At 39.7% G+C, this 26,329-nt stretch overlaps 2 protein-coding genes across 3 annotated transcripts in view; one reads left to right on the top strand and one right to left on the bottom strand.

The window, feature by feature from the left end:
- zpbp (zona pellucida binding protein) overlaps positions 1 to 4,833 on the bottom strand; it is a 39,877-nt gene extending 35,044 nt beyond the window's left edge. The window contains exon 1 of one of the 2 annotated variants that reach the window (XM_062958219.1): positions 4,490 to 4,833. In XM_062958219.1, the coding sequence (XP_062814289.1) occupies positions 4,490 to 4,802 (313 nt within the window). In that variant the 5' untranslated portion in view covers positions 4,803 to 4,833. The remainder of the gene's footprint in view (positions 1 to 4,489) is intronic. The other variant, XM_062958218.1, reaches the window with a different exon arrangement.
- The window catches only part of spmip7 (sperm microtubule inner protein 7), a 36,032-nt gene continuing 14,485 nt past the window's right edge, over positions 4,783 to 26,329 (top strand). The window contains exons 1-6 of the mRNA XM_062958217.1: positions 4,783 to 5,762; positions 10,153 to 10,250; positions 16,751 to 16,824; positions 17,512 to 17,650; positions 20,528 to 20,595; positions 25,873 to 25,914. Of these exons, the coding sequence (XP_062814287.1) occupies positions 5,246 to 5,762; positions 10,153 to 10,250; positions 16,751 to 16,824; positions 17,512 to 17,650; positions 20,528 to 20,595; positions 25,873 to 25,914 (938 nt within the window). The 5' untranslated portion in view covers positions 4,783 to 5,245. The remainder of the gene's footprint in view (positions 5,763 to 10,152; positions 10,251 to 16,750; positions 16,825 to 17,511; positions 17,651 to 20,527; positions 20,596 to 25,872; positions 25,915 to 26,329) is intronic.

The following is a 26,329-nucleotide window of genomic DNA, read 5'->3' as shown; positions in this document are numbered from 1 at the left end:
TTATATTTATTTATTTACAGTACTTATATTCCACCCTTCTCACCCCAAAGGGGACTCAGGGTGGATCACAATGCACATACACATGGCAAACATTCAGTGCCATATAGACAAACACAGATAACAGAAATAGATAGATACCACCTAACTACTAAAATAAGGTATAAATATTGAAATAAATATAGTGTCCCTACTTCCCGGATTTTCACTTCTTGCAGGTGGTCGTGAAACATAACCACCGCGATAAGTGAGGGAACACTGTAGTACAAATCCTGGTGAATAGCCATCTGGCTCAGGATAAAATGGTTATTGCAAGGCTGTTAATATAATCATGCAAGACTGCCTGAAATCCTATTTTTTTAATTCATTCTTTTTAAAGTTATATTTCCAATATATTTACAAACAATACCTTAGTTAAATTCATACAATTAAGTGTCATCATTATTGCACATCTTCTGCTTAGCCCAGACACAGCTTTTTGGGTCTGTTTATGTTTTTCAGCCACACTTCATATTATATCCCCAGATTTTGCTACATTCTACCTATCTATGCCATGCTGTTTCTTCTGAGATTTTCATTTCTTGAGTAAGACAGAGAATAATTTGATCAAAGTTTTTCCATTCCGGTCCACTTTAGCTCCCTCAGCCCAAGTAGTGCAGTTTTTATGTTCCATTTCTTATATTACAATGACTAGTTTGCCTCAATTCATCCTTTCCAAGTCCCATGTTCCTACAACATGGACTGGATAACTTCGGACTCTCCTTTCACCTCTGATCACATGTAGTTCAGTTGTATCATTGGATATATATAACCCAGGGATGCCCTAACTAAGGTCCGTGGGCCAGATGAAGACCTCCAAGATCACTTTCATGGCCACCACCCTAAACTTTAGACTTAGGGTTGCCCTAAGTCTGAAATGACTTGAAGGCATACAACAGCAACAATCCTATTTAACTTGACTATCCCAACACCTAAAGCAGACCCACACTTCCCACTGAAATACTGCTACATTTATGTTGGTTAAAATGGTTATTCATTTTAAATATTGTATTTTTCTTTCATTTTTTGAACTACAAATAAGAAATTTGTAGTGTGCACAGGAATTTGTTTTTTCCCCAGAATATAGTCCAGTCCCCCAACAGTCTGAGGGACCGTGAATTGGCCCTCTGCTTAAAAAGTTTGAGGACCCCTGTTCTATGTGATGTAGTCCCTTCAGCAATGCAGGTTGATATCTGACTGATCACATTCAATTGCATCTGATCCTTCAGTGCTAACATTGCTCACATTTGCACCATGAATTGTCTGTGTATAGAACTCTACCAGTGTATTAGCTATTGATTAGCTGTGAAGGAAACTGCATAAAATGGGGTGCTTTGCATTTTTTAATTATTAATGAATTTACTTCTAAACTGATTTCAACACATTATATTCCAACTTATCATCAAAACATAACATGTTTAATTTTGTTTTAATAACATAATGTTATGCTTTGAATTATACTTGCTTTTCAAATGATTTTGTGAGACATCATGGGTTTTATTTCTGGGAGAAATATAGCACATACAGCCTTTTCAGAGGTTGCCCCTCAACTCTGGAACTCCCTGCCCAAGGAAGCCAGAATGGCCCCCTCCTTGTTGTCCTTTTAAAGATGAATGTTCTTAAGATCAATTCAGGGGGTGCTGTTGTTTTTAACTTTGAATTTGTTTTAATGACTTTTAACTGGGAATTTTAAAAATAGTTTATATTTAATCTTCTTTTAATGTTCGTATATTTGTATATTTTAAATGCCTATGCTGACACTTTTATGTTAAGCCGCTTTGAGGGTCCTTCCACACAGCAATATAACCCAGAATATCAAGGAAGATAATACAGAATATCAGCTGTGAACTGGATTATCTGAGTCCACACTGCCAAATAACTATACAAAGCGGATAATGTGGGATTATCCACATTATGCAGATGTATGAAAGGGGCCTAAGTCCCCTTTGGGGTAGATAAACTGGGGCATAAATAATATAATAATAATAATAATAATAATAATAATAATAATAATAATAATAAAAAAAACTGGCCCCTGGCTTTAAACATTTGCGGACCTGATATAACCATTACACATCCAGGAGCCTCCTCCAACTGTCCAACAGTGAATGGTGTGCTAAGTATATTTTACACACAAAGAGATGGAAAATAAGCAGGAAAAGGGAAGGGTTGTATTTTTGGTTTTCTTTTAAAAATTGATTACTAGTGCTTAGCTACAAAGCGTGTAAGTATGCCAGAGATCTTGCCTGAGCATGACAAAGCGAAAAATGGAGAGGGCTCCTGTACCTTCAGGGTCATCTAAATGGGATGGGACTGGGAGGCACTGTTTTACAGTGGCTCTGATTCTTCCTGGAGGGCCGTACTCAAAAGGTGGTGCTGGGGAACTCTTGTTCGAACCCCTGGCTCTTGTCCTGTGTGGTTCCTCAGGGTTCCATTTTATCCCCCATGCTGTTTAACATATACATGAAAGTTTTGGAGTTCGGTGCCACCTATGACACCCAACTCTACTACTCTTTCCCACCTAAAGCTAAGGAATCTGTCCTGATCCTAAACCAGTGCCTGTCATCAGAAACGGACTGGATGAGGGCAAACAAATCGAAACTTAATCCAGACAAGACAAGAGGTGCTCCTGGCCAGTTAGAAGGCAGGTCAGGAAACAGGGATCCAGCCTGTGCTGGATGGGTTATACTCCCCCTGAAGACACAGGTCCACAGTTTCGGGGTCTTCCTGGACTGGGCTCTGAACCTGGAAGCCCAGGTGTCAGAGGTGGCCAGGAGGGCCTTTGCACAATTAAAACTTGCACCAACTGCACCCATTCCTTGAGAAGCCAGATTTGGCCATGGTGGTATACACCTTAGTTACATCCTGCATGGATTACTGTAACATGCTCAACGTGGGGCTGCCTCTGAAGAGTGCTCAGAAACTTCTGCTGGTCCAAAGAGCTGCAGTCAGGTTGCTCACTGGGGTTGGCTATAGGGAGCGGACAATCTTCCTATTGCAGCAGCTCCACTGACTGCCAGTCTGTTTCCGGGCACAATTCAAAGTGCTGCACCTCCTCCCAGCATTCTGACAAGAGGACAGCCTGAGGACCACGTGTCCTGCCTTCCTCCCAGCATAAGGATGGGACAAGCAGCCTGTCCTTATGCTGTAAGGACAACCTAAGAATGACCCATGCCTGCCCCCCCTCCCTCCTGGCCCGGCTCTAAAGCAAAAAAAAAGTTTTCCTCTACCTGCCCTAGATAGTTCAGGTCCAGGCTATTTGACTGATCGCATCCCCTTGTATGAACCAGCCTGAGCCCAGAGATCTTCAGAAGAGGCCTTTATCTCGGCCCCACTTCCATCGTTCAGTTGGTGGGAACGAGAGCAGGCCTTCCTTCTCTGTGGCTGCCCAATTCTGGAACTTCCTGGACAGGGAAGCCAGAATGCCCCCCTCCCTGCTGTCCTTCCAGCGGCTGGGTAAAATCTTTCTATTCTGGCAGGTGTTTAAATCAGGGGATGTGGTGGTTTTATAAGCTTTGATAGTTCCAGAATTGTTTTTAATATTAATGTTTCATACTGTTTTAATATTTGTATATTGTATATTTTAAGTTATGTTATAATACAGTTGATTCTCACTTATCCAACGTTCTGGATTATCCAACGTATTTTTGTAGTCAATGTTTTCAATGCATTGTGATATTTTGGTGCTAAATTCGTAAATACAGTAATTACTACATAGCATTAATGTGTAATGAACTACTTTTCTGTCAAATTTGTTGTATAACATGATGTTTTGGTGCTTAATTTGTAAAATCATAACCTATTTTGATGTTTAATAGGATTTTTCTTAATCTCTCCTTATTATCCAACATATTTGCTTATCCAACGTTCTGCCAGCCCGTTTATGTTGGATAAGTGAGACTCTACTGTACTTTTAATTGTGAACCACTGGCAGGATATAACATAATAATAATACCTTTAAAGGATGTCTAAGAATAGAATTCTGACAAGTGACCAGCAAGGCCTACTGAAATCCCCTCTTCTACCTAACCTGACCCAGGGCCCTTCCACCCAGCCATATAACCCAGAATGTCAAGGCAGAAAATCCCACAATATCTGTTTTGAACTGGGTTATCTGAATCCACCCTGCCATATATTCCAGTTCAAAGCAGATCATGCTGGATTTTATTCAGCTGTGTGGAAGAGGCCCCAGGCACCCTCAAAGGGCGGCCCTCCAGCTGTTTGGGACTCCAACATCCAGAATTTCTGACCATTGAACAAGCTAGCGGGGCTTCTGGGAGGTGGAGACCCAAACAGCTGGAGGGCCGCCCTTTGAGCGTGCCTGAGACCTAACCGCATTGGTATCAGAGCCCTGCTAACAGCCCAACACGTCCAGGGCCATAGGACTTATTCAGAAAGCGCGGGACGCATTCCCGGCTGAAGGAAGGTGGAGCAGCGGCGGTGTGGCCTTTACCTGAGGGGAGGCCCTGAAACACCAGCACCAGAAGCAGCGCGGGACCGCAGAGGGCGCGGGAGGACCCGGCATGCCTTTCACGGCCCCGGCACCACATGCCCACTCTCCCGCACACGCCGCCGGGCCGGCTCCCGCGCCCGCCCCCTTCGCTTCCCGCTTCCCCGCGAATTCCCCGGACAGGACAAAGGCCTCGTCCCGCCGATTCCAAGCCTCCCGTCACAATGGCGAAGCCAAGGCTACAGAGCGGAATAAAGCGAAGCAGAACGTTGCCGCGGAGACTCTGAAGCGCCCCGCTGTTCCCCTCCGAACCCATCTCTGGCACGCATGCGCAGTAGCGAGCCGCTCAGTCCCCAGCGAATGGCCGTTGAAGCGGAAATGTTTGTCGCTATGGCAACACGATGAAAGAGCGCTTCGGCCGCGCAATTCTTTCTCAGAATAGCCTTTTTGCGTGGATGGCTCATGCATTGGCTTGCGCTAGGAACTGTCGGCTAGATCCAAGTCACTATGAAGTACTAAAAGTTTCATTGTGTGCTCATGTTCTGTTGTCACTAAGCAACAAAGAAACTCTTTGCTCATTTAGCAACTTCATTGTGCTCTTGGTTTGCTATTTTCTTGTCGTTATTGTTTTTAAATGTACAAGAAATTGTGTTTGGGTGCTTTTCACTGAAAAATCTGTTGTTTTTTTTTAATGAGAAGTGATTGATACTATCAGAAAATAACTAAAGACTTTACCTCTAATTGGAAACAACAACAATAATGATGGCTTCTCATGTCACTACAAGGCAGTTCAGTCCTTTTAAGCACTCAAGTCTTCACTCTGATTCACTTCACAAAGTGCATAAGAATCAGTATGAACGTCTGCTAAAGAGAATGTATATGCCTTTTGTGAGGGGGCCTGAAGACCGACATTTGTTTCCCAGCTTCACCGAGAAGTGCAGCAGTGCTTTTCTAAAATCCAATCCTTTTATACCACCTGAAGATAAAAGCTACATATTAGCTCCACACCGGGAAGACGAGCCAGAATTAAGCTCTTTCTCTGGATTTTTAAGTCCAGCGGCTGAAGCTGAAGCAGATAAGCAAATCCCACGTAGGAAAAACATTGAACTACAGAGTAGTGGCAAAGATGTGCAACCACCTCAGGAAACACCTGCCCCCCACCAGAAAGACCAGATTGCCAAGAAAAGTACCTCATTGCTATTAGAATACATAAGCCAGGATCAAAGATGGAACAGCAGAGCAGTCCCAGATAGTTGTTTAAGGGCCAAAATTGGAGGTAAATTGCATTATGTTGTCCTTTCTATATTTTCCAGTGGAATAAATTAAGATGAAATTTTAATACAAGTGTCATACCTAAACAAAATAAAAAGGATAAACTACATCTTATGCAAAATGTCATGCAACTACCATTCCTTTACAAGCGAGCAAAGGTTATTCTATTCAGCCATATTTCTAGCATGTAAACTGGATTGCAGGTCTCGTGGTGGTGACCAGACCAACAAAGTATTAACCTTGGTATAAGGCGGCCAGGCTTTGAAGCAGCGACACTACTCTGTACTGTTGAAGCTGACCAACCAAAGATTCCCCTAGGTAGCAAGCAGCCAGGCTTTGAAGCAGCGATGCTATTCCCTGCTATTCCACCTGGCCAACAAACAGAGGCGGTCCAACCATAAGGCGAACTAGGCACTTGCCTGTGGCGCCATCGTCCCAGGGGCGCCATCGTCCTGGGAGGAGGGCACCACTCTCCATCTCCTTCTCTTTTGGGCCTTCTGGCGGCCACGCTGGGCCTCCCGGTGCCCGTGCTGGGCTTTCCGGCCGGCGCAGACCCACCTTCGCACCACGGGAGCCCACCTTCAGAGATTGTGAGGTCTGTGGGAACTTGGAAGCTAGGTATGTGGGGTTTATATATCTGTAGAAGGTCCAGGGTGGGAGAAAGAACTTATCTTTGAAGCAGGTGTGAATGTTGTAATTAATCACCTTGATTAGCATTTAATGGCCCTGTGGCTTCAAGGCCTGGCTTCTTCTTGCCTGGGAGAATCTTTTTTTGGGAGGAGTTAGCTGTCCCTGATTGTTTACTGTCTGGATTTCTTCTATTTTCAGAGTGTTGTTCTTTATTTATTTTCCTGATTTTAGAGTTTTTTTTTAATACTGACGGCTATCTGGGTTATCTAAGTCCACACTGCCCTATATCCCAGTTCAATGTTTAGTGCTAAATTCGCAAATATAGTAATTCCTACATAACATTACCATGTATTGAACTGCTTTTTCTATTGATTTGCTGTAAAACATGATGTTTTGGTGCTTAATTTGTAAAATCATAATGTAATTTGATGTTTAATAGGCTTTTCCTTTATCTTTCCTTATTATCCAACATTTTTGCTTATCCAACGCTTTTATTTTTCAGTGATTGGTGGGGGGGGGGGGCGCCAAAATTCTGTTCGCCTACACTTGAAAAATACCTAGGGCCGGCTCTGCCAACAAATGATTCCCACATAGATAAGTTAATTATTTTATTTATCTTACTACATACGTGAATGTGGGCACTTGCTCCTATATAGTATGTTGTGCTTAACCACTCAATCTCTAAATGTTATTATCTCCTGTACACTGATCTTAAGGAATCAGCTGCTAGAAGGTTGTTTAAGTTGCAATTTATTTGGTACTACTATTGTCAGCACAATTTCTCTAAGTTCTGCTAAATCAAATATATGTGTGTGCACACACATATGAATTTTGTTTCTTTCTGTGTAAATAGTTCAAATACCAGAAGTATACATTAAAAATGCTTAAAATGTTTGAAAGGTTTGAATCCCAGGATTGGGAATATTGCAAAAGACTCATCTGCACACAAAAAAAAGCTGATATCACCATGAAATAGCATAAATTTATTAAACAGTTTTGTGCAGGGAGAAGTTCAAAGGCAACAGAGATAGGAATTATAGATATAGCCACATCTTCTGTCATCATGATAAAAGATTGGATCTCACAATTGAATCATACCATTCACACAAGCAAGGTCAGGTGGGTCTTTCTAAATCTTTTTGTCATGGACATGTAATTTGCAGAGTTTGATACACACCCAGTATTTGATAATATCTTAGACAAATTCATGATCATATCAAAGATAGACAAACCCTGATTAAACTTTTGAAAGCAGTTGAAATGCTGTTTCAAGAACCCAAAGAGAGGAGGCATAATTAATATTATACTGATTTGATTATTTCAGAGTTTCTAACAAAGACACAGGACCTCATCAGACGCAGTCTTCTCTACCTCTTTTTTCTGTTTTCAGGTGCTGGCAAAAGAGTCCCATGGACGCCATCCCATGTCACATGGCCACTTGTAGTTGTTGTCTGTGGGGATCTGTGTTGCCAGCACCTGAAAATGGAGAGAAGACTCCCTTTTCAGGAATCAGGTGCTACCTGACTCCTAACAGCAGAAAACAAGAAGTGAGGAAAGCATGATAAATGACGGGAAATGACGTGGGATGGCTGGCCATCCCAGAAGATGGTGAAAAACACTAGGGAATGAAGGAGGATGGTTCAGTCTGCGGTACCCCCACTTTACCCTGCTTTCTTCTCCTTTTCCCCTACTGTCTGATGAGGTCCATAGAAATAGAGCCTTTGCTGCAGCAAAGAAGACAAAAAGCTATCCCAGCATTCAATAATAGTGCAACAATTTCCATGCCGAAGGAAGTAATATTCCCACTGTATTCTCAGCTGGTCAGGCTTCATCTGGAGGTCTGCATTCAGTTCTGGGTATTTTGAGAAAGATATAGACAAGTTGGAGTGAGTTCAGAAAAAGGCAAGAAGAATGATAATCGACATAGGCTGTAGGAGCTGGACATATGCAACTTAATGAAGAGAAAACAACAGGAAAACATACTCATTTGCCTTAAGAGAGGTTCTGAAGTCCCCTTCCCTAGATGTCTTCAAATGCTCTAACTGGAGATTCTGAATTGAGCGGTGATAGAACCTGAGAGCCCATAAACCCATAAATAATAGAGTTTCTATTATTCTTAGGGAACATTTGGTTAATCAGTGTTTCCACATCTTTTGCCTTAGAACTAATAATAATAATAATAATAATAATAATAATAATAATAATAAGTTTATTTATACCCAGCCCAGGGCTGGCCCAACATGGAGGCCACTGAAGAGCCCGCTGCGCGAGAGGCGGGGTCAGGGTGAGCTGCACGGGAGGCGGGGCCAGGGTTGGCCCCGTCTCCCATGCCACTTGCCCTGGCCCGGCTGGCCTTGCCCAGCCAGCCAGGCTGCAGTGGGAGTCCTTCCAGGCTGCGGTCGCCGCGGCCTGGAAGGACTTTCCCGCCACTTCCTGGCTGGCTGGGCCAGGGCGCGTGGGGTGGGAGGCGGGGCACCGTCTGGGCAGGGCCCCGCCTCCCGCGTCACACGGCCACGCCCAGCATCTCACGCTGCGCGAGAGGCGGGGCCAGGGCACGGGAGGCGGGGCCAGGGCACGGGAGGCGGGGCAATTTTTTTCCCTGCTTAATACTTAAAATTACCTCAGGCCGGTCCTGACCCCACCTCCATCTCCCGCAAAGGGGACTCGGGGCGGCTTACATGGGCCAAGCCCGGATAAAAACAATAAAAATATAAAATACATCAATGGACAAAAACATACACAATTATAAAATTTAAACATTAACCTATGAAATAAAAAACAGACTTAATAAAACATGAAATTAAAAACAATGAGGTTGTAATAATAGACTGGGTAAAGTGCACCTTATAAAAGTTGTAAACTTGAGGTAACTGATAAAGTGCTTCAGATTCGTGGGAGAGCAATTTGGGATGGGAGAAACCCTGAGTCAATGTCAAATTAACCAGGAAAAAGTGCAACTGGTGCAGAAATGGTCATGGAACATGATTGTTATGGGGATGGGCAATCTTTATCCAAAGGCCTGTGTGAAGAGCCGGGTATTCAAACTACCTGAGAAGAGCCTTTATAAGGCTGGTAAACTCTTTCTATACATCTCACACCTCTCAAGGTAAATAGGTTATGCCACATACACACACCTTCTTTATCAATTGGGACCATTACTCATGGTGATTTGGAAGTACACTGATACACTTGACTAGCTTTGCTTTCCGTCTCTATGCAGTCCTGAAAACTTATCTTATAGTATTTCCATACCATTTGAGCAACAGAGAGGAAGGGGAATATCAATGATAAAATGAGATGTAATAGCATGTTCTCTTTAGTACCTTACCAGCTCTCTTATGTAATCTTCACTATCAATGTCGAATAGGCTTTCGTGCAGCAATCTATAAATGGTAGATGTCCTAGTTTTCCATTAAGATTTTTCTCAGTAATTTTAATAAATCAGGACAAAACAAAGTTATTTCAAATTCAGTCCTATCTAAACATTTCAGGACATAGGAAGAAATTGGAATTACTGATACCAGAGATTATTTTTATATGCCTACGAAATTTCAAGCTTCAAACAGATTTTATAGCACAATACTTCATGTAGATCCACAAAACCACAAATATGATGAATGACTAGTAACACTATTAAGAGCACTTTGTGTAATTTAGGAGGAATCCTCTTCTTTCATGTGTACATACCATATAAGACTGTAAATTTGCTTAAAATCTGAGTGCTGCAATATATACATCACAAAAAGTTCAACGCTTTCTTTCAGGAAGTACAAGTCCAGTAAAAGTTAGACCTGCTCAGCCTAAAACAAAGGACTCTTTCTCAAGTCATAGCTTTGAATTTCATGTAGATCCAGATGTTAAGGTAATTTTGTTTACTGATATTGATTCTGCTGATTATATAAACCTTGCATGTATTTTAAAAGTAGTGTCATTGTAAATGTTTGGCTGTCAAAGCAATAATTAAACAATGTTATAAGTACAAGTCAAGAGTTAGTGAAATAATATCTAAAGTTAATTTTGAAATAAATTACCTAAAAGTTAGTCTGAAATAAATATTTTTCAATATTGTAGATATTTAAATGTATTTTTGGATGCTGAATTTAAAAAACACAATCAAATGTTATACCGCACACATGTTCTTTCATAAATTCCATTAGCAATTTCAATTCTTACTTTATTCAGTGAAATATTACAACATTACAATGACAATTAATTACAATCTAGAAGTCGCTCCAAGTCCTCTTTCGGGGTGAGACAGAGAGGGGTAAAATACAATAAATAAATAATTAAAAATTAAAGAAAATTGTGAAAAAGTTGTATGCGGTAGAGCAAATCAGAGGACATTTTTGGATTTAGAATGCTGAATTCCTGCATACATTTTTTGTGTTTGTGACTCTCAGTGTTGGAGGCTTGTATAAGAGTTACTATGTTTGTTGCTTTCTAAAAAATCAGGAGAATCGTAAAAGAATAAAATACTGTATAACTGATACTCTATAAAGGAAGACCTATTTCTTCTTTTGTCTGTGAATCATAGTGCGTGCTTTCCAGGATTAGTCTGTCATTCTTTTTTCCCCTTTTTTGGCAGTAAAAAGATAGCACAATGTTGTTAGAACATCATGAAGTTAAGGCCCCTTCCACACAGCTGTATAAAATCCACATTGAACTGGATTATATGGCAGTGTGGACTCAGATAACAAAGTTCAAAGCAGATACTGTGTATTATCTGCCTTGATATCCTAGGTTATATGACTGTGTGGAAGGGCCCTAAGTGGGACTGATTAATAAAAAATGAATGCAGGCAACTTTTTTGTCTTTTGTAGTCAAAAATTGTTCTAATTGTCTATGCTATGTTTGTACTTTAAATATTGGCATTATAGTAAAACCTAAAACCTTATAGCAAACCTTTGAGCAGCATATGGGACCAGATGATATTTTTACTTGCTGCCAAGATTAGTTGTCCACCCTGTTCCCAAGGAAGCTCCACCTGCCCCATAGGGGAATATAGTAAGATCATAGAAAAGTAACTTGGTATTTGTGTTCATGTGTTCAGTTGTTTGCAATTGGTTAGTCTTAAGTAATTACTGCCAAGCTGTATTTGCCACAACCCACCTGCCTTGGAAATAGATTTCCTTGGCTCCCTTCATGGCCTTACTAATCCCAGGAATGAGAGATACAATGTTCTTGGCCATTTTTAAAAACTGCATGTTACATACAAGATGGGAAAGATAGAACCCTCACCCAACCCACAGAAAAATAGGTGAGCTGAGTCCCTATTTTGTGAAACCTGTTTGTGTACTTTAAGCAGACGTTCCTGCTGGTGCATCTTTGCCATCCCGCATGGAAACAGCATTCCTTGCTCTTTCCTAGATCCAACCTGGAATCATCTCAGTCCATACAACTACCCTGTTTCCCCTAAAATAAGACATCCCCAGAAAATAAGACCTAGTAGAGGTTTTGCTGAATTGCTAAATATAAGATCTCCCCCGAAAGTAAGACCTAGCAAAGTTTTTGTTTGGAAGCATGCTCGCCGAACAGAACACTAGAGCATGCAGGATCAGTAAATGTACGTACCATAGAGCGTTGTAGATGGAAATATTGGTAGTAACAAGAAATTCTAGATAGATTCACAGTTTGTCTGGTCATGCTGGTTTGTGATGACAACAACTGTACAGTATATAATAAATGTTCATTTTTTTCGTTCAACAATAAATGTGAATTCTTCTTCATGGAAAAGCAAGACATTGCCTGAAAATAAGACCTAGCGCATCTTTGGGGAGCAAAAATTAATATAAGACACTGTCTTATTTTTGGGGAAGCACGGTATTATGTAAGAGAACAAGTTCTTTGTTACATGGAAGTTGCGAGTGGGACTGAAGATAAACTCCAGCCTAGACTTCCTGGCAACGAAGGTCCGCATAGTACCTTATGGATGCGAGAGTTGGACCATAAGGAAGGCTGAGCGAAAGAAGATAGACGCTTTTCAACTTTAGTGCTGGAGGAAAATCCTGAGAGTGCCTTGGACCGCAAGAAGATCCAACCAGTCCATCCTCCAGGAAATAATGCCCGGCTACTCACTGGAGGGAAGGATATTAGAGGCAAAGTTGAAGTATTTTGGCCACATCATGAGAAGACAGGAAAGCTTGGAGAAGATCATGATGCTGGGGAAAATGGAAGGAAAAAGGAAGAGAGGACGACCAAGGGCGAGGTGGATGGACGGTATCCTTGAAGTGACTGGTTCGACCTTGAAGGAACTGGGGGTGGTGACGGCTGACAGGGAGCTCTGGCGTAGACTGGTCCATGAGGTCACGAAGAGTCGAAAATGACTGAATGACTGAGACGACGACAAGACTTCCTAACCAGCACCTTATTTGCAAATTTTTTTTTTTTTTTGCCCCCAATATATGCCATGGTTGTAGGTCCAGATGTTCAGTGTCGAGAAATGTGAAACAGTGGGAAAAACAGGCTTCTCTAACCCCTGCCACCAACGGAGAAGACACAGCCAGACCTGCCACTTGGTGAACCCTACATTCTCCAGCCTGTGGGAGCAACTTATTGCCATCTCTTCTTACTGTTTTACTTTAATCTCCCCCATGAATCTGGAGACAATGTTAGCAACAGCTCTTTCAAAACTACAATAAATGGATATTCAGTGAAAGGTAGACTTGCCTATGAGCAGGCATGTAGCCGGGGGGACAAAAGCATAGAGTTGTTTTTGACTTGCTGACAGAATAAGAACAAGGATAAGGACATGCTACCCTCCTTGGGGAGGTAGTTCCAAGGTTTGGGAATAGCCACTGAATCATACTCAATCACTTTAATCATACTCAATGTCTGAATTCTGGCTAATGGAATCCATATTCCAGATTGCTGAGTGTTTTCTTTTTACAGATATGCTTCTCTTGATTGGAAAATCAAAGGTGAAACAGATGTAGAAGAGACAACAGAATCATTATATCTTGGCAAGAGTGACTTGTGATTCTGGGTTTTATTTTCCTGAGAATGGAAAATTCTATGAGGCTCTAAGGCAGTGGTTCTCAATCTGTGGGTCCCCAGGTGTTTTGGCCTACAACTCCCAGAAATCCCAGCCAGTTTACCAGAAATCCCAGATCCTCTCTCCTCTGCAGGAGTCTACCGTATACCATGCAGCTGTGGACAAGTCTACATAGGGACCACCAAACGCAGTGCCCAAACACGAGTCAAAGAACATGAAAGGCACTGCAGACTCACTCAACCAGAGAAATCAGCCATAGCAGAGCGCTTGATGAACCAACCTGGACACAGTATATTATTTGAGAACACAGAAATGCTTTACCACTCCAACAACTATCATGTCAGACTACGCAGAGAAGCCATTGAAATCCACAAGCATGTGGACAACTTCAACAGAAAGGAGGAAACCATGAAAATGAACAAAATCTGGCTACCAGTATTAAAAAAACCTCAAAAATCAGAACAGTAAATAAAAAGCAACACTCTGAAAACAGAAGATTTCCAGACATGAATCAACCAAGGGCAGTTAACGACTCTAAACAAAGAAGCAGGAAGAAGACAGCAGATACGCTTTTCAATGCTAATTTAGGTGATTAACTACAACATTCACACTGACCTTTCTCACCCTAGACTTTCCACAGATATATATTTACCTCTTTGCTCAGGAGAGAATACTTCTGGAACATGGCCATACAGCCCGAAAAACATACAACAACCCAGTTTACCAGCTGTTAGGTTTTCTGGGAGGTGAAGGCCAAAATATATGGGGACCCACAGGTTGAGAACCACTGCTTTAAGCGATGTTCAGTAACTCTATGTTGCCTCTGCAGAACTTGTCTGGGTATGCAAACATGGCTTCTTCTACCTCAAGATTGTATTCCTCTGCAGGGTCTTTTTTAAGTCTGATTGGCTGTTCTGCAGCACATGGATACAAGGAATATGAAACCCATTCCTATTGATTAGGGGTGATGAGCAAGTTTGGGGAGAACTCACATAATGTAACTGGGACCAATTATGATGTGAACTTGAAATCTAACCTGATTGTCTAATTTAAGCCATGTAGTTCTGAGGCATCTAAAACTGCTTGCTTTGATCAAGGATGATGGGGCAAGTTCCTACATAACCCATTCCAGATATCCTGCTCTAGCACGAGACAATTTGAGATAGGGAGGAGCTAAAGAGCTCTCAAATTATTTTGACAGATATCAGTCTTTATTGAAAAGCATTAAAAAGCAATACAGAATTGGTCGGCAAAGGGGAAACTATCACCCCATGCGCCAGTATTGCTATATATGGAGCCAGTGACAATAATAATAATAATAACTTTATTTTTATACCCCGCCTCTATCTCCCCAAAGGGGACTCAGGGCGGCTTACATGGGGCCAAGCCCGAATAAAAACAATAGCAATATAAAACACAACAATAGACAAAAACATGCACATTTTTAAAAATTTAAACATTAGCCAATAAAAACAAATGGCAAGAACTAATAAAAACATGGATTAAAACGGAGAGGTTGTAAAAGTAGACTGGGTAAGGTGCACCATATAAATATTGTAAACACGAGGTGACTGATAAAGTGCTGCAAATTCTTGGAGGTGCAAATTGGGATGGGAATAGACCCTGTGTCTATATCAAGTTGACATAGGTAAAAAGTGCAAACCGGTACCAGAATAGTCACAGATACAGATTGCTATGGGGGTGAGCAACCTTTATCTAAAGGCCTGAGTAAAGAGCCAGGTTTTCAAGCTCTTTCTGAATGCTACCAGGGTGGGGGCTTTCCTGATTTCCCTGGGGAGTGAGTTCCAGAGCCAGGGGGCCACCAGGGAGAAGGCCCTCTCTCTCGTCCCCACCAACCGCACTTGTGACGGAGGTGGGAGCGAGAGGAGAGCCTTCCCCGACAAACGAAGAGATTGTGCAGGTTCGTAGGGGGAAAGGCGATCACTAAGGTAGGAGGGTCCCAAACCGTTCAGGGCTTTGTAGGTGATCACCTGCACCTTAAATTGGGTCCGGAAGGTGAATGGCAGCCAGTGGAGCTCCTTAAGCAGGAGGGTTGAACGCTCTCTATAATTAGCTCCAGTTAGAAGCAAGGCTGCCGAACGTTGGACTAGTTGGAATTTCTGGGCCGTCTTCAAGGGCAGCCCCACGTAGAGTGCATTGCTATAGTCCAGTCTAGAGGTAACTAAGGCATGGACCACCATGGCCAGACCAGACTTCATGGGGTAAGGTTGCAGTTGGCGCACGAGATTTAATTGTGCAAAGGCCCTCCTGGCCACCGCCGACACCTGAGCATCAAGCGTCAGCGCTGAGTCCAGGAGGACCCCCAAACTGCGGACCTGCGCCTTCAGGGGGAGTGCGACCCCGTCAAGCACAGGTAGCCACCCAATACTGGATTACCTGGTTCAGTCCCCAAGATACTTGCCTTGGAACCCGGTCAGTCTGAAGCATTAGCTTCTAGAATCCATGGACCTGAACATGAGATGCATTTTTAAACCCAGAGTACTGCAAAAAGGGGACTGGATTCCAGATATATTAAGATTATAATTTGAAAATTATAAGTTTACAAGGTTCATCAACTAAATGGCTGTATCAGAGGAGAATTGTTCTTTTCCTAAAATCCCTCTCCCATACATGTGTGCAGCTAACATGATCTCCTCTATATGAACTTAAAACCAGATCTCTATTTAGCACCAATCTCATCACTCCTTTATATTTTCTACTCTTAAATGGCTAAGGAAGGCTGCTTCCAAACACATGGTGCCCCAAGCGCCTTGGGGCTACAGCAAATGCTGCTAAGATGAGTTTCAAAAGGGCTGGAAGATCCACCAGCATGAACTAGAAGGTAAACAAACACATAGCACAATAATTGAGGGACCTTCAAGATATGTTTCCTTATTTTTATGGTACTGGGTGATAGCATCCTGTAAATATGCTTCTTATCACCTCTTCACATGACTACTGAAAGTATCCCAGGTTGCTTTGTTTCACCGCGTGGCGTGGAGAAGCCGGAGTGCTCCATATTGCCAGACTTTATAGTTATATAGGACACTTAAAATTCATCCAATTTCATTTGTGATATATATGGCCAAGAAAATATCCAGAATTCCAAGACCTGCAAAATTTTCAGTCTTTTCCCCATATTCTTCCTTCATGTTTTCCTATAGAAGAACCAAGACAATTTCCCAAGATCTAAATGTTGTTGGATAATAATTGCATTATAGTATATACATTTGCAAAAATAGTTACATCTACGTGCACTGACATAACACTGAATTTATTCTGTAGCATCAAGACCATAACATTTGCAGATTTAGACAGCAACTTTCTGAAGTCTCTTGCATGCTATTAATATGATATTGTTTTTAATTAAGTCAAAAGATCCTTCTTCTGAAAGAAGCAGAGACGAGAAAGCTCTGAAGTATATGTATACCTCAACAACCCAAAGGTTAGTGTCTATTTCTCTTAAATAAAGTCAGCTTCCATGTTCTGTTTCTATTCCTGCCGATGCTCACTGTCACAAATATTTGCAAATACAGTACTCACTTATCCAAGCTAAACGGGCCGGCAGAAGCTTGGATAAGCGAATATCTTGGATAATAAGGAGGGATTAAGTTAAAGCCTATTAAACATCAAATTAGGTTATGATTTTACAAATTAAGCGCCAAAACATCATGTTATACAACACATTTGACAGAAAAAGTAGTTCAATACGCAGTAATGTTATGTTGTAATTACTGTATTTATGAATTTAGCACCAAAATATCATGATATATTTAAAACATTGACTACAAAAATGGCTTGGATTATCCAGAAGCTTGGATAACCGAGGCTTGGATAAGTGAGATTCTACTGTACATGAAAATATCTCTTGTTTATTTATTTGCATAAATTGTGGCATGTATTACACATATTTGTTGGTTAATACACATATTTATTTCTTTTCTTGAAAATAAAGATACAAAAACCCTTCCCTTTCCCCCCTCTCATATGTGTAGTCAAACACATAAGAGCTGGCATTACAAATTCTTTTCTGTAAGTCTTTGGGAAAAGGCTGTGTAAATTATTTAACTGCCATCGACTATAATAATCAGCTGCAATAATTGCTTTTAAATTTCTTATTATCACTTCAAAGAGGATATGAGGAAGTTCCCTGGGACATAATATTACTGCCAAAAATCAAGCCTCCAGGTTCAGTAATAGAATTAAAGGATGATGGTGTCTCCCAGAATCCTGCATTGAAACGATATGAACCAACTGAAGAAATAAGCCAAGTAAGCTGACTTCATTACAATTGTTTTGGGTGAGGGATAGAGTTAATACATTGTCACAGTGAAGAACACACAATGTATGTAGGAAAACCCCGGAATTCATTCCCTGCATCTTTCATGAAAAGCCCTGACAAAATATCTACTAGAGATTTCAAACCATTGCTGCTTTTTTTAACATAATACTAGTCCAGATGAACAGCTTAATTCGGTATGAGGTACCATATATACTTGAGTATAAGCCAACCCGAATATAAGCCGAGGCACCTAATTTTACCACAAAAAACTGGGAAAACATTGACTCCAGTATAAGCCAAGGGTGGTAAATTTCAGAAATAAAAACAGATACCAATAAAATTACATTAATTGAGGCATCAGTAGGTTAAATGTTTTTGAATATTTATATAAAGCTCCAATTTAAGATAAGACTGTCCAACTCTGATCAAATCATTATTCTCATCTTCTTCAATGTAAATGTGCTTATGTATCCTTTTAATAATAATACAGTAAAATAATACATGTAATAATAATAATAAATACAGGAAAATAATACATGTAATAATAAATAGAGTAAAATAATAAATGCAATAATAATAATAAGATCAGAGTGAAATAATAAATGTATTATTAATAATAATAAGAATAAGAATAATAAAATAGAGTAAAATAAATGTAATAGTAGCAACAATAATAGAGAAAAATAATAAAATGTAATAATACCAATAATAATAGAGAAAAATAATAAATGTACCATATATTCTCGAGTATAAGCTGACCCAAATATAAGCCAACCAGGACCCTGACCCGAGTATAAGCCAAGGGGGGCTTTTTCAGTCTTAAAAAAAGGGCTGGAAAACTAGGCTTATACTCGAGTATATACAGTATATAGAAAAGCAATCTTTGCACAACATTGTTCATTTCTTTTGAATTCACCTGCTGTATAATTGTGTGTTGATGACTTCTATTGTTCGCTAAGTAGGATCCAGACTCTTAGAACCAATCCGTTGAAATCAATGGAACTTAGGGTACTTCATTAATAACACAATTACTTAAATCTTAGTTAGTCCCATCTATAGCAAAAACATCATTAGTAATTTTATAAATCAACATTTATATATAGTTGTATGTGCTTTGTAGTTGCCTGTCATCATACATGAATTTCATAGGGTTTTTAGGTGAGGAATAGGTGACAAATATTGCTAGTTTCTTCTTTAGAAATATTACTTAGTTTCTTTGATTCATGTCTCCTCTAATTTGGACTAGCAATAGGATTCCGTTTGTTTTAACAGACCTTTATAAGGATATCTTAATCAGAATCAACTAATATTGTAATCAGAGTCTGAAAATGTACTACATTCAGGGGATGGCCATTTGACGGCCAAAATATATAAACTGCTATTAAAATATGAAATGAAGAAAGAAAAGCACAAAATATAGGCACAAAATATAGGCAGACAAATAAAATTGGAGCGATGAGAGAAGATCTTGACAAAGATGATTTGAAAGAGAATTTTATAAGGTGATGTATAGGTGGTAGCTGACATCAGAGAGGCTTTCTAAAATGTATAAAAGTAGATTGAGTAACTGCTGGAAATGTGAGAAACATGTTGGGACATCCTATCATATATGGTGGTCTTATAAAAAGGCTCAGAAATATTGGACTCAGATACACATGTTGTTAGAAGACATTGTGAATTTAAAAATTACAATGAAACCTATGCTGTATTTGTTGGTGATGCTAAATAACCAATTAGAAAATAAACATGAAAGATTACTATTATATAGAATTGCTGCAGTGAGAATAATCTATACCCAAAGATGGAAAGAACCAGATATACCAACACAAGATTATTGCCCGATGAAAATATGTAAACTAGCGAAGATGGATAAATTGACAATGTTGATTAAGGAGAAATCTTTGACTAAATTCAAAAAAGACTTGGACATATTTATTAGTTTTATACAGAAAAGATGGGGACAATCTTCAACTTAAGTTTTTCTGATATGGAAGAATGTTATTAAAAGTGGAAAGGTAGAAATAAAGTGATGCTTAAGGGGACCAACAAATAAGAAGTCAAAATCAACAGGAAGCGAGTGAGTGGCTTATGGATTAGTTCAATAGGTGTTTGTTTAGAATATTTATAGGATGTGGGTTATAATTAAAGGTCTATTAGCTTCTTCTGTATATAATGAAAAAATGTTTTTGTAGCAGCTTAAATTTCATTTTGTGTTATTTATTTTTCTTTGTTTGTATGTTTGAATAAAAACATAAAAATAAAAAGCAGATTAAAGTATATTGATCAGACTGGTATACAGTGTAAGGTGACGACGACATTTGATGTATATACTTAAGATTAAGGTATATTTGGTTATAAGTTGGCCACCCCTACCTTTTCTCTCTATATTTGTATATTTATATTTTTCCTCAGTCTAGATGTATACTGTACATTGTGTTTATATTGTGTGTTTTGATAAGGCCAATTGGCTGATCAATAAAAATCGTTTTGCTTTGTTTGAATAAAAATCATTTAAAAATCCTAATACTGCAATTCTTCAAGTTTTCTCCGTTTTCTCAAGTATTGCACAAATTTTGAACCAAACACATCCCATTAACACAATCGTATGAGAATCCTGATGAATTTCCTAATTTTTGGACCTGCCTGAGGCTTCTATAAAATTGAAACAACATGCAAAAAAAGTTTTATATAGGAAAGGATTATGGAAGTTATTATTACTACCATTATTTCAGAAATCATTTCTGGACCAAGCAGGGCCACATTCTTTATACTCTGGTCACCCATTAGCCATACTTTGTTGGTGTTATTATTAATCTCATATATAAAATTGACGATCCTCTATCAAGCAGTCTAATTGTTGTTTTAGGTTGTTGGAAGCCTCTGGAGCAGATTCCAAAGAAGACCCTTCATAGTACCACACCGACCAATTAATTTGTAAGTTTTGTTGATTTTTATAATTTTATAATTTTAGAATATTTATTTTCTTTCTATGATTCACCTAATGAATCATAGAACTGGAAGAGACCCAATCTCCTGCTATACATGAATACACAATCAAAGCACTCCAATAGATGGTCATCCAGTCTATGTTTAAAAACCTTCAAAGAAGGGTATTCCACCACACCGTGAGGCAAAGTATATACTGAATATCTCTTACTATCAGGAATTTCTTCCTAATATTTAAGTGGAATCTCTTTTCCTATAGTTTGAATCCATTGTTCTGTGTCCTAGACTTTGGAGTAACAGAAAACAAGTATGTTCTCTCTTCAACGTGACATCCTTGCAAATATTTAAACATGGCTATCCTGTCATCTCTTAACCTTCTTTTCTCTAAGACAAACATACAAAGCTTCCTAAGTGGTTCGTCATAGGAGATGGCTTCCAGACCTTTTATCATGCTGATCATCCTGCTCTGAGCATGTTCCAGCTTGTCAATATCCTTCTTAAAATGTGATGCCCAGAATTGGACACAGTATACCCATTGAGGTCTGACTATCCTCTGGATCTACTCCTCTTAAAATGATGTTATATGTAAATTTGATAAGCATTTCCTTTATTTTTATCATCCACATCATTGATAAAGACAGAATCCTGAGGCACTGCCTTCTCCATGGTGAAGAACAGCCATTTGGTAAGCATCTTTTGGATTATTTTGGCCAACTAAATGTAAATGCACCTAATATAAGGCTTGTCTTGCCCACATTTGGCTAGCTTCTCCCTAATGTTGAGAAACCATATATTGATTGCATTCCTTTCTGAGGTCCTGAAGACCGTCTCTTCAATTATCTGCTCTAGAATCTTTCTCAGTATTTATGTCTGGCTTGCTGGGCCATATTCTTTGCCTCCTCCACAACCTATTGAAGATGCGAACAACATGTGCCCCTCTCTAGTCTGCTGTTTCTTCACTTCCAATATCACCGATTTGACATTTTTAGGAAATCCTGTTTGAATAAGTAGCCATTCTACAGTTATTTTGGCATATATATGTAATGTAAAATATGTAAAACTTCCTTTGGTCCTGGAAAATTTCAGCTTCTCTTGCAACCTCTTCACACATCCGGCAGCAGCTGCCGGCACTGTTTTTCTTCACTGCAAGGTGTGGGGATTCTGGTGACCCATGCCTCGCCTCGCCTCACATCGCCCGCCAGGACAGCGATCACATGAGGGGAAGTGTAGAGTATGTGTGGTGCATGTGGCTGCCCTCCTTACATTTGTCAACACGGGAAGCCTCCCATGTTGCCTGGGTGGCAGCGGCACACCATTTCCATCCCTCTGCACCCACAGAGCTGACACATTATCTGTTCCAAGCCAGATAATGGAACAGTATCCAAATATCTTGTCAGAGTATTGGTAGGAAACTTATGAAACAAAGTAAGGCCAATATTTTCTGGATGCTAGCTTCCAAATGTCTTGCCTATATGGGAAATGTGGCTATGCAGAACAAATAAAGCATCCTTCTTGCATATGTAACTCTTCTTCTGTGTGTGACACACATATAGGTTGTTCTGCAACAGCATAGAACCTGTTAGAAATATCTAAAACCAAAGAAAGTTGGCTTCTCTGAGATGTATGCATCAACATTCATGAGTTCCCCTCAGTTCTTTTTTTTCTTCTAACACAGCACTATGTTGAAATACCCCTCTTCACAGAGATCACTAAGCAATTGTGATCTTTTTCTTTTTTCTTATGAATATCATTAGTCTTCGAGGCTTTTCTCTCTGTGTGTTTTATTGATATTTGAGCTTATTTTTCTCCTATGTCGATTTTTAAGTCCATGGTATTGATTGTATCTGGTTTTTGGCCTCAAAAACTATCTTTAAGAAGTATGTTAAATATGAATGAAAAATTCTTTCTAGTTGTACTGTTTGAGAGAAAGCCACATTTTTGAAACATGCAAACACTTTAAAGATGTCTTTCCCTAAACAAGCTCTGAAAAACTGGCTTTATTGCAGGGGTCCTCAAACTTTTTAAGCAGAGGGCAGGTTTATGCTTCCTTAGACTGTTGTGGGAACAGAGGACGGGACTATAGTTTGGGGGGAAAAAACTCGAACAACCTATGCACACTGCACATATATTATAAGGAATTCCTCTTTCCCATTTTTCATTCACTGATAAAAATATTGAAGAATGCTGATCCCAGAACAGACTCCTATAGTTCTCTTTCCTCGAGTTTGAAACACGGACATTGTTGATAATATTTTCCAATCAATTATGGATTCATCTAACAGTGTCTCATCTGTTCCAGGGTTTTATCAAATGCTTTTCTGAAATCCAAATAAGTGGCATCCACATCCTTCCCAGCTGATCAAAAAAAATATCCAAGACTAGCTTGATAGGATTTGTTCTCGACAAACACATGCTGGTTGCTAATCACTACATTGTCATCTAGATAGACTTACCAAGATCTCTGCTGATGCATGAACGCACACAGTTTTGGCGGGGGGGGGGGGGGGAGAGAGCATGAAATATGTGTTGAGCATTTCTGTATTTTCATTGTGATCTGGTAGCACCCTTACAGAGTAGCAGCCACACCATATTTTTGATCAGTCTCTTCCTTCAAATATAGGGAACACTTGTAGCTCCTGGCTTGCCTAACCAATCTCAGCTCATTCTGAGTAATTTTCCATACACTATTCCTTCAAGCTTGTATTCTTCCTTAGTAATTTGTCTTTCCTTCCATTCTTTATGCATGCTCTTTTTCATTTTTTCAGTTTGTTGTGCAGTCATTAGCTTTTTTTCAGGGGATTCCCATTTTTCATTTCTATGGAATTGTTTGTGATTATGCTTTTGCAAACTGCTACACTATCATTCGGTATCTTTTTCTTTTACCATCTCTAGCCATTCTTCTGTTTAAAGCTTGTTTTTTTGACTATCCTTTGGACTATCATATCCAACTCCTGAAGGATTTAATTTAAACCCTTCATGATAACTACCAAAGATTTTCTTGCCAGTGAGAGTGTAAAGCTGATTGATAGCCAGTAGTATTTCTATTTAAGAAGCAAAGGCCATGATACCAGATGCCAAACCAATCCTTTCTACCTTTCTAGTTAGTCATTTGCTTGATCCTTTTAAAGCAGAATTGGCAAGAGTACGGCCTGCACTTCCTATTCCTGTGTAGTTTGGACTGGATGGTCCTTGTGATTATTATTATTATTATTATTATTATTATTATTAAACTTTATTTGTACCCCGCTAGCATCTCCCGAAGGACTCGATGCAGCTTACAAAGGCCAAGGCCTCAACACACAATATAACAATACAAAACAAAAGGCAAATTAAAAACAATTAAAACAGTATAAACAACAAGCAATAAACAATACGCTAAAACACAATAAAACTGGGCCGGGCCAGAGTAATGGGTACAAGATTAAAAGTGCTGATTTGACAGGTGATATATAAGGCTTATAGGGCAAGTGCAGAGTGCGATATACGATCTTAGTTCTAATAAAGTGCTTATGGGACTTGGTGTTGGAGATTTCCTATTAATCTGGGAAGGCACATTGGAACAGCCAGGTCTTCAAGTTCTTTCTGAAGACTGCCAATGTAGGGGCCTGTCTGAGATCCTTGGGGAGGGTGTTCCAGAGTCGGGGGGCCACCACAGAGAAGGCCCTGTCTCGTGTCCCCACCAACCGCGCTTGCGACGCAGGCGGGATCACGAGCAGGGCCTCTCCAGATGACCGAAGTAAACGCGTGGGTTCGTAGACAGAGATGCGGTCACGGAGGTAGGATGGTCCCAAACCGTTCAGGGCTTTGTAGGTAAGCACCTGCACCTTAAATTGGGCTCGGAAAGTAAATGGCAGCCAGTGGAGCTCCTTGAACAGGAAGGTTGACCTCTCTCTGTAAGGGGCCCCAGTTAACATCCTGGCTGCCGCTCGTTGGACCAGTTGGAACTTCCGAGCCGTTTTCAAGGGCAGCCCCACGTAGAGCGCATTACAGTAGTCCAGTCTGGAGGTGACCAAGGCTGGGATAACTTATTGACTCGAGTATAAGCCGAGGGTGGGAAATGTAGTAGCTACGGGTAAATTTCAAAATAAAAATAGATACCAATAAAATTTCATTAATCGAGGCACCAGTAGGTTAAATGTTTTTGCATATTTACCGTATTTCAAAGAAAAACGATAAACTAGCTCTATAAGTGGAAAAGTAGGGGCAACAAAAACAATATGGTATCAATAATAATCTAATAATAATAATAATAATAATAATAATAATAATAATAATAATAATAACTTCATTTGGATCGCACCCTATCTCCCCATGAGGAATCAGGCCGGCTTCCAACATAGTAACAGGCAAACATTCAAAGCCTACATAAACAATGCAGAGCTAGATATAAATCTATAATTATATATACAAATTTCACATATGCATTTACCCCTGAAACATTTGCAAATCCCCCCTCTGTGTGTGTGTGTGTGTGTGTGTGCATTTCCCCTATAATATTTGCAAGCTATATATATATATATATATATATATATATATATATATATATATTCATAACTATCTAGACATGTCTATATATATTTGTGTTTTCATTCCCCCCCCCCCTGTAATATTTGCAAGCCCTATATATAGGTAGGTAAGAATATATTCATATCTATCCAGACATCTCTCTTTATATAGATATTTGCAAAGACTTGCAAATATATGAGGGTAAATTCATATATAAAAATAATGTATATAGATAGATACATATATAAAGGTACATAGAGATTGCAAAAGCTTGCAAGGGGTTAATGCCTATAGGAGAGTTTAACAAATATTTCAGGGGAAAATGCTTTCATAAGATTAATGAATATATATTTTTCTTCTTCCTGACTTGCAAAGGTGTCTTTATCTTTTCAAAACATTCTCTTGATTAAGAGGGAGGGAGGCTTTGGAAAAGTAAACACACTGATAAGGGAGGAGAAGAGAGAAATAGATCACATATTGCAAGCAATAGCCTGCAGGCTCCGTTGCCGGCCTTGACCTTGACCCGATTATAAGCCGGGGGAGGCTTTTTCAGCTCATAAATAAGGGCTGAAAAACTCGGCTTATCTTTGAGTATATACGGTATGTGCTTGGTAATGCATAGTTGTTCCCTCTGAATTTTCCTAACATGACATAGAAATTGTATTTACATAAGAAATAGTTCATTTATTTTACTTTTACTTTATTTCATTTGGTTTATTTATTTTGCAAGTTAATTGTGTATTTAATTTATTTTAACAGTGTTAGCCCAAGTTCTCGAAATCAGCAACTCCCTTTATACACGTAAGTAAGAAAAAATAGATCGCTTGTGTTAAGCAGGAATTTTATCTGTACAAAGCTTTAAAATGTTATTTTTCTACTTCAATTTGCAAAATGTAATGTAATGTCCATACAGCGGAAGTAGTGGGTTTATCCTGCGCCTTCCTGGAAGGCACGGAAAAAACACACTATCAAATTTGCCTGGTTTGTGGTGAATTAATTCATGTTTTTCACTTACATCATCTAGATAGGTGGCACAGTGTGTTAAAGCACTGAGCTGCTGAACTTGCAGACCGAAAGGTCCCAGGTTCAAATCCCAGGAGTGGAGTGAGTGCCCGCTGTTAGCTCCAGCTTCTGCCAAACTAGCAGTTCGAAAACATGCCAATGTGAGTAGATCAATAGGTACCGCTCCGGCGGGAAGGTAACGGCGCTCCATGCA

The sequence above is a fragment of the Anolis carolinensis genome, chromosome 6, assembly GCF_035594765.1.
Source record: "Anolis carolinensis isolate JA03-04 chromosome 6, rAnoCar3.1.pri, whole genome shotgun sequence".
Lineage (NCBI taxonomy): Eukaryota > Metazoa > Chordata > Lepidosauria > Squamata > Dactyloidae > Anolis > Anolis carolinensis.
Note: the sequence above shows the minus strand (reverse complement) of the source record. Positions and strands in the feature narration are given on the sequence as shown.